At 37.3% G+C, this 9621-nt stretch overlaps 1 protein-coding gene across 1 annotated transcript; it reads left to right on the top strand.

Annotated features, from left to right (window-relative positions):
- Positions 1 to 819: 819 nt before the first annotated feature.
- On the top strand, positions 820 to 1749 carry LOC119531267 (olfactory receptor 5K1). The gene has a single exon (XM_037832378.1). It carries the CDS (start codon positions 820 to 822, stop codon positions 1747 to 1749), a length of 930 nt encoding a protein of 309 aa, XP_037688306.1.
- The last annotated feature ends 7872 nt before the right edge of the window (positions 1750 to 9621 follow it).

The raw sequence follows: 9621 nt of genomic DNA, 5'->3' as shown, positions 1-9621 counted from the left end.
GTTTGTATTTGACATTTGATTTTACTCATGATGCTTCTGACATATAAATAAATGAAAGTACCAACTTTTAATGCTTAAGATTTCTTTAATTTCTTGACAGCATTTTCATTAATCTTAAATTTCTTTATGAACAAACACACATGTATAATTTTATATTGCAAGCATAAATGGTATTATAAGTACCTTGGATGTTTTAGTACAGGCTTTGTTTTCACTTTCCTCTTCTCTCTTCCTCTTCTCCCTGCTTGTGCCCACATTAATTTCCCTCCCAAACCCACAGGGTTGTGAATAGCCTTGTAGATAGCCCCACTTTTCCTCCAAATAATTTTACTTTTCAGTGTGTAATCCACTAAATTTTTAAGAATATGCAAATGAAAATAGTCTTTAAACAACATTGTTAACCAGTACATACAAGGTCACTGAAATTGTTTAGAAACTGTTAGCAAGTTGCTGACTCTTATATTATGAATCGCCTTTACCTATTCCATACAGACAAGTGTTTTTGCCTTGAATATTCCTCCCAAGACTTTGAGAGCCATCTTTATGCATCCAAAATTATGTTTTTCTTCAAAATATGGGGAAAAGTTGTTAAATTGGTAGCCAGACGGATAATAGCATCAGGATCTTTTTTCTTCCCCTAGGTATCTTCATGCACCAAAATCCAAATGACACATGGTCTTGTTTTGGAAAAGTCTTCTTTCCTGTCTGGGACACAGAGAATACAAGAGTTGAACTGGGCATATCATATATTAGCAATTCATTTTACAACATTTTTTTTCAACAGAGAAATCAGGAATGACTTCAACAGAGAAGTCAAGAATGGCTGAAGAAAATTATACCATACAAAACGAGTTTATCCTCACAGGATTTACAGATTACCCAGAGCTGAAGACTTTACTGTTTGTGATGTTCTTTGCCATCTATCTGATCACCATGGTAGGGAATCTGGGCCTGGTGACACTGATTTCAAAAGAGCCTCGTCTTCACACACCAATGTACATCTTTCTGGCCAACCTGGCTCTTGTGGATTCTTGCTGTGCCTGTGCCATTACCCCTAAAATGTTAGAGAACTGCTTTTCTGAGAACAGGATGATTTCTCTCTATGAATGCATGGCACAATTTTATTTTCTTTGCACTGTTGAAACTGCAGACTGCTTTCTCTTGGCAGCAATGGCCTATGACCGGTATGTGGCAATATGCAGCCCACTGCAGTACCACACAAGGATGTCAAAGAAACTCTGCGTTCAGATGACCACGGGGGCCTTCATAGCTGGAAACTTGCATTCCATGATTCATATAGGGCTTCTATTTAGATTAACTTTCTGTGGATCTAATCACATCAACCACTTTTATTGTGATATTCTTCCTTTATACAGACTCTCCTATGTTGATCCTTATGTCAACGAACTGGCACTATTTGTCTTTTCAGGGTCAATTCAGGTCTTCACTATAGGTAGTGTCTTAATATCTTATCTCTACATTCTTTTTACTATTTTCAAAATGAAATCCAAAGAGGGAAGATTCAAAGCCTTTTCTACCTGTGCATCTCATTTTGTGTCTGTCTCATTATTCTATGGATCACTCTTCTTCATGTATATTAGACCAAATTTGCTTGAAGAGGGGGATAAAGATATACCAGCAGCTATTTTGTTTACAATAGTAGTTCCCTTACTAAATCCCTTTATTTATAGCCTGAGAAATAAGGAAGTAATAAGTGTCTTAAGAAAAATTCTGAAGATAAAATCTTAAAGTTTAAAAAAAAAAGTGACATCTGTAGTTTGATGATTTAAATGCAGCAAAAACATCCAAATGAAATTACATCAAAAAATGTACAATTTGTATGTAAAAGATGAAAGCATATCATAATGCAATCATTTAAGCAGCAATACAAAGGGGTGAAAGATATACAGGAAGGAGTATACTGTGCTAAATCTTCCCTTAAATAAAATTTAAAAAAATTAACTAAACTTTGAATTCATTCAAAAAATAATTTAGTATATTGCCAATCTCAAGGACTACATCAGGATGAGGGATTATCAGCACTAAAAACAACAGTCTAACTACCAGTTACAGATATAAACAAGAATCCTATTAAACCCTTATTACCAGCCCATTTTAATAGCATGAAACATGAGTATTCCAGTTAATCTAAAAGGATTTAAAGTCATGCAATTTCAGTCAATTACATTACTTACAACCATGAGCAAATAATATGGCAAACAAATTTTGAGGCAGCGCTTTTAATAGTGTTTCGGGGACATTATTTTTTAGAGAGGTTAGAGATGGTGAGGAAATGCAGGTGCCAAATAAAAGTGAATATTATATTTTCCAGCTGAGGTTCTTGTATAGTTGAATAAACACAGAATGTCAATTTTCAAGAGAAGTTACTCTCAGTCACATTTATTTACTCCTATACCTACACGCACAAAGATGCACATAACATTAACTACTAGACAAGCAGTCAAACCTCATATTGTTTACGAAGAGCCTTCACTGTCAGGGAGTTAGTCTTAAACTCTGTTCTCATCCTGAGAGGTGAGGAAAAGAGTTCAACAATGGGAATGTCATGCTGGGTATAATATTGTATAAAGAGATATGTGGAAAAGTATAATTGCTGAACTGTGAAAAGGGCTTAGTTAAAATAATTTCTTTTAACATTCAAAACCTAAAGTTGTTAAATGTGGGTAGAATGTCTAATGTGACTAGAAAAATGAATTACTGCCTAATTATTCATCCAACATATATTTTTGAAAGCCTGATAAAAACAAGCATTGCTCTAGGTGCTGGATAAACAGTGAATAAGGAACCAGTTTTCCCATCTTATTAAATAGTAGAACATTGCCATGATTTTATCTGTAACTTCTGGACCAATGGGGACCCATATCGGGTAACAGAAATATCCCCCTTCCTCATTGTGTCTTGATGCTCTGTGGCTGCTCAGTCACATCTGAATTCCTAGAAACAACTGTCAGGTTACAACAAGGCTCCAGGTTATGCAGGCTATGCAGCTGCACAGAGGCTGACTTCACGTGGAACATCAGCATGCTAAATCCTGTTTAGAAACAGCAGTAGGAACACAGATACAAGGTGTTCAACTTACTAACTATGAATACAAAAACCTGTTTACCTAGCTTCTGTTTGTAGCTTCCAAGAAAATCTAATCTAGCTCATTCCAATTATGCTCAGGAATTCCAAGGTGTTTTTCCTTTATTGTTTCACATTCAAACACCACCAATTTAGGATTTTGCCAACCACATCTATTTGTTTAATCCACAAGGCTTATCATTGATTGGCTCTGTTGGTTTGAAGCTGCATGTACCCCAGGAAAGATCATGTTCTTAACGCTAATCCATTCTTATGGGTGTGGACCCACTATAAGTAGGATCTTTTGATGAGCAGAATCTTAACTTGAAATGTTATACACCTCATTCAGGGTGAGTTTTAATCCTTCTTGATAAAAGGATAAAAGACAGGGAAAAGATACAGAAAAAAAGCCACAGAGAAGCTAAGAGATGAGATACAGAGAAGCTAAAAGAGAAAAACCAGAAAACCTGAGATTCAAGGAGAGGAAGTCATTGAAGCCAGAAGCTGGAAGCAACAAAACCCCAGAAAGGAAAGAAGGGCAAGACCAGCAGATGTTGCCATGTGACAGAGGGGTTGAAGATCACTGGTAGCTGTTCATCAGGGGGAAAGTATTGTCTGTTGATGCCTTGGTTTGGACATTTTCACAGCCCAAGAACTATAAGCTTATAACTTGATAAATCCCCATTGTAAAAGCCAACCCATTTCTGGATTTTGGCAGCTTTAGTAAACAAAAACACTGACACACTCTCTGCTAATTTCTGAGTAAATATTCTTGAGCTCCTCTTTTCTGGGTCCAGGGAAAGTTCACAAGCACAATTTTTGCACTTTGATGACATATAATTCCGGGATGGTTTAAAACTTTGAAAGCTTCATGGGTCCCTCCAGAAGGTCCCTTTTGCCCACAGATCCCAAAACCTCTGTTGGAATTTGATTGTCTTCCCATCAGATCATCTTCTGAGTATTTAAGTGACAGAGTCCTTACAAAGCAAACTGCAACTATTCCCCTCAACTTTCCTTTTATCTCAACCCAGGGAATTCTTCTTAAATTTAGGATGATACATAACTCTTATATCATTATAAATGCTTCCAAAATCTACTTTTATGGAATAAATTTTGCTTTGAGATGGCACCCACAAGCAAAGTTCTCTGTTAATCTATTATTTCTTCCTGGAATTTCAAAGGTGCATTTGGAAGTAAAAAATGCCTACCATAATCCTATGAGAGAGATACAATTATAATTCCCATGATAGAGATGAGAAAACACACCCAGTGTAGTTGAGTAACTTGTTCAATTTCACACAGTGGTATCTGTAATTTGAGGCCCAAGCATCTACAAAACCCACAGACCCTAGTAAAAACTCACCTTCTTAATTACCACATCAGCATTCAAAAAGGGTCACCCATCATTTGCAGAGAATTCTTTTTTTCATTTAGTCTATACACTGTAGAAGAGCATAGTAGTTTTTCTCAATAATTTTCCAAGATTTAAAAATAAGGAGAAATTTTTTTATAAAAACAAAGAAATTTCAGCTTCTTTTTATTAGAGAAGTTATGTATTTACAGAACAGTCATACATAAAATACAGGATTCTCATATACCACCCCATTAACAACACCTTGCATTGGTGTGGAACATTTGTTACAATTGATGATATCACTTTTTATAATTGTACTTTTTTAAAAAGTAGTTACTTTTTTTACAATTGAAAGATTATTAAAATAGTACTATTAACTATCATTCATAGTTTCTATTAGGTGCATTTTCCCATATATCACCCTATTAGTAACACTTTACATTTGTTATAATCCGTGAAAGAGCGTTCTTATACTTGCACTGTTGACTACAGTCCATCATCTATAATAGGGTGATACAGTTCTTTGTTTTACCTTTTAATATTTACTCTAGTAACATATATGATCTAAAGTTTCCTCTTTTAACTACATTCACCTATGTAATCAAGTGCTGTTAACTACACTCACAATATTGTGTTACCATCACCACCATGCATTACCAAACCTTTACAATCAACCCTAAGAGAAATTCTGTACAAATCAAGCATCAGCTCCCCATTATCCAAACCCAATCTATCCTCTGTTAAACTATAATCTAGATTTAAACTCTAAAAATTTGCTTATTATATTAAGTTCATATCTGTGAGATCATACAATATTTGTTCTTTTGTGTCTGGCTTATTTCACTTAGCATAACATCCTCAAGTTTCATCCACATTTGTAGCATGCATCAGGACTTCATTCCTTTTTACTGATAAGAATATTCTATTTTATGTATGTACTGCAGTTTATCCACTCATTGGTTGATGGATACTTGGGTTGCTTCCATCTTTTGGCAATTGGGAATAATGCTGCTATCAACATCAGTGTGCAAATATCTCTTCAAGCCCTAGTTTCAATTCTTTTGAGTATAAACCTAATAAAGAGATTTCTATACCATATGGTAATTCTATATTTGGCTTTCTGAGGAACAGCCAAACTATCTCCCACAGCACCTTTTTACATTCCCACCAGCAATGAATGAATGTTCCTATTTCTCTGCATCTTCTCCCACACTTGTTATTTTCCATTTTTTTAATAATGGCCATTCCAATGAGTGTGAAATGGTATGTCATTTTGGTTTTGATATTCATTTCCCTGACAGCTAATGATGTTGAGTATCTTTTCATGTGCTTTTTGGCCATTCGTATATCTTCTTGGAGAGATATCTATATAAGTCTTTGCCCATTTTCTTAATTGGGTTGGTCTTTTTGTTGTTAAGTGGAAAGATTTATTTATATATTCTAGATAGTAATCCTTTATAGGGTATGTGGTTTCCAAATATTTTCTCCTATTGTGTAGATCCAACTTATTCTCAACTTTTAGATAAGTCCATGTTTAACTCTTCAGATTTTCTCAGCTCTTTATCATTTCATTCTTGCCCTGGATATGTGGTACAATTTTTAATATTGCACTTTTTGTAGTTGTTTCACCTCCAGGAGAAGGCTTCTTTCCTCTGTTCCTTCACTGTAAATCTTGATCTGTTCCATTTGTTTTTGTGCAGAATTTTCTCCCTATGATTTGTTTAAATTCTCTCCCTAACTCAGTGCACCATTTTCCTTACACTTTTCAGTTCAATGACTCTCCAGTCTTACAGCAATTCAGTTGGACACCGGTTTAAAAATTTCATATTTCTCTGTGAGGAGTTTCTGCCTCCAGTTTCTTCCCCATTATGTTATCACACCATGGGGAGGCAATGGGGTCAATCCAGAAAGGTAGATCACAGCAGGGAAGTCTGTTTTGTTTTAGGGAGTCCCACCAACAGTGATTGCCTTGAGTGAGTGCAGCATTCGGCCGCCATTCTGCTGAGGTTTCTCTGTCTCCCTTCCCTCCCCCTTTTGTAAGCTGCTCTCCTCAGCAGCTAATGTTCTGTCCAGGGTCTCTGTGGACTTGGGTCCCTGTGCCTGGATATGTGTGGGGTTCTGACTCACTGCTGTGAATTCCTCTATAGTCTGGGTTCCCCATGGGAGGGTCACGGGCCTTTGCCTCTGGAGATCTCCAAGCTGAGTGGGACCTGGTGAGAGTGAGGAGGGAGGACAGGCCAGTCAAGGACAGAATTCTCCTACCTGACAACTGTCTCTTTCTTTGATTTAGCACTTGTTGAGTCCTTCTCCAGTTTTCACCATCCTCCAGAATACTAAGCAAGTGTTATTTGTCCTTGTATTTACTGAATCTCTGGGTAAGTTTTTTCAGGGGATGTCTTGCATACCCACGTTGATGACATCATTTCTTAGGCAGTCCGAACTTTTTTTGAAAAGCTGGGAGATCTAGCTAAAAATGCGTGTGTGTGTGTGTGTCGTTTTTTTTAATGCATTCTGCCTGCTCCCTCCAAACATTTGAATTTGTAACCCAGCATTATGAATCCTGCTGCTAACCATTTTTCATTGTTTCAATACTTGCATTTACCAAGCTGCTATTGCAAATCATAAATTATGCTGATTTGAAAAATTTCTCATTGTCCCAGCTCAACTTTTATAGTGAAAATGTTTAAAAAGGAGAAAAATTACAAGACCAAGAGGGATAATTTATTAATTTATCTAAAACTAACTATATAAGTTAAATACATTAATTCATTTTTAAAAGGATAGTCTCTTATAGCAAAGAGTAGACTGTGTGAGATGAATACTTATTTTTTAAAATTATTTCACTTTTACTAAAGAGGATATATAGATACGGACCAAGAAGAAATGAGGTGATCAGTAATATAAGATTCCTTTTATATAAATTGTCTTAGTTTGCCTGGCTGCTATGACAAATAGCACACAGTGGGTTGACTTAAACAATTGAAATTTATTGTCTCATCATTCTGGAGGCCAGAAGGCTTGCTTCCTCTGAGGTCAGTAGCATGTGTTGCTAGCTTCTGTAATCCTTGGGGCACCTTTGCTTGCATCTGTGCTCACATCCTAGGGCAATGTCCTTTCCTTTCTGGCTTCTATGACTTGTGGGTCTTCGTAAGCTCTCAGGTAATCTCAAGTAAGACCTGCCCTTATTCAGGAAAGGCAAATCTTAATTAAAAATAACATCTTCAAAAGGTCCTATTTACATGGTTTTCACCCACAAAAATGTGGATTAAGGAGTTATTTTTCCTGTTTATTCTCTGGACACCAAAAACAAATGTTCTTTCCACATGCAGAATACATTCACCCATCACAACATCTCAAAAGACTTAAGTCATTCAGTAACAGCTCTAAGTACAAAGTCTCAGCTAAATCAATTATGGCTATGGTCTGTCCTGGGACAAAATTCCTTTCTGTAGACATGTGAAACCTAGAAAACAAGTTATCTGCATCCAAAATGCAATCACAAATCAAGCACAGGAGTGACATTCACATTCCTGAAGGAAGAAATTGGAAGGAAAACAGGGTTCTAAGCATGTCTAAAACCTAGCAGGGCAAACTGTATTAGATTTCAAGGTCTGAGAATCATCTCTAGATTGATGCTTTCTCGTCTGGGCCTGCTGGAGTGGAAGCTCCTCTCATTTCATGCACTGGGGCAGCAGCCAAGCTCTTTCTGAAAGCTGGAGCACTGCAGTATAGGCCCCACCCTCTTCTGGCATGGGGATAGTGGCTGAATTCTTCCTAAACACCTGGCTCATAGCCCCACCTCCTTTAAGGCCTGGGAAGAAGCCTTGCCCCCTCCAAAATGTAGGGGCAGACATACCCTTCCACAGGCATGGATGGGCCCTCTCTCTTGGCTTCAGGAGATTTCTTAGGTCCAGACCTCTGCTTCCATGGTTCTGCCCTTGAAATCATTCTTCCATCAATTTGTCTCTCTCAGTCCTTTTCAGTCCAGGTTGGCAGCGGTTCTGCTCATACAAATTTCACAAAAACTTGTTGGCTTTGCATGTAGGTCAAGAAGGTCCAAAGATCAGACAAAGGTTTTCCACTGATCCTTCCTAGACAAATACATTTCCAATTCGGACTTATTTTGAGATGGTTGACTGGATCCATGTTCAGCCACATCCTCTTTAGCAAAAGGCTTGTTTAGCCGCATCCTTGCAAGGAGGCTGTTTTATGGGGTACACTTCCTGAGAGATCAGGGAGGGCCCTGATAGAGCCCCTTCTAGCCCCAGTCTCAGAACATTCCGTCTAGATGGGCTGACAATTTTCCAAATCATGAATTGCGGGTTTCAATCATCGGTTTATTTCTTTCCTCTCTCATTTCACTAAAGATGCAATAAGAAATCAGAATGCATCTTCTACATTTAGCTTGGAAATAGCCACAGAGAAATATCTGAGTTCATCACTTGCAAGCTCTGCCTTCCAACCAACATCAGAACACAAGTTCACCAAGTTCTCTACCACTTTATAGAACTAATCATCTTTTTCCAATTTCTATAACATCCATATCATTTCCTTCTAAACCCTCACTAAAAGCACCTTTAATGTCCATATTTCTACCAACAATCTCTTGAAAGCAACTTAGATTTTTTTCTAACAAGTGCCTCAAAATCCTTCCAGCCTTTATTAATTTCCCAATTCCAAAGCCATTTCCACATTTTTAAGTATTTGTAACCTCAGCATCCCACTTTTCAGTAGGAAACAATGTTCTAGTTTGACAGGCTGCAATGACAAATACTGCAAAATAGGTTGGCTTAAACAACTAGAATTTATTGTCTCATAGTTGTGGCTTGCTCCCTTCTTCGGGTGGGTTGCATCCGGTGTTGGCTTGCTGCAATCCTCGGACTTCCTTGGTGTGATGTTAAGTTCATGTGTAAACTTGGTCAGGTTTTGGGGTCCAGTTTATGGTCAAACAAGCACTGGCCTGATTGTTACTGTGAGGACATTTCATGGACTTAACTCATCAGTGAGTTGATTGCATCTCAGGCTGATTTCATCTTCAGCCAACTGAGGAGACTGCTTTCAAAAATGAGAGAAGCCTCATTCTATCAGTTGAAGACTTTAAAAGAAGAAGTAATGATATCAGCAGTCAGAAGAAAAGTCAGAAGAAAGAATTCCCATCTCTATTTCACTCTATGCACAGCTAG

Source organism: Choloepus didactylus, chromosome 1, assembly GCF_015220235.1.
Source record: "Choloepus didactylus isolate mChoDid1 chromosome 1, mChoDid1.pri, whole genome shotgun sequence".
In the NCBI taxonomy this organism is placed as follows: domain Eukaryota; kingdom Metazoa; phylum Chordata; class Mammalia; order Pilosa; family Megalonychidae; genus Choloepus; species Choloepus didactylus.
Note: the sequence above shows the minus strand (reverse complement) of the source record. Positions and strands in the feature narration are given on the sequence as shown.

Bases quoted from the DNA above. Each gene is read 5' to 3' on its own strand.
- LOC119531267 (XM_037832378.1), top strand. From the start codon at position 820: ATGGCTGAAGAAAATTATACCATACAAAACGAGTTTATCCTCACAGGA.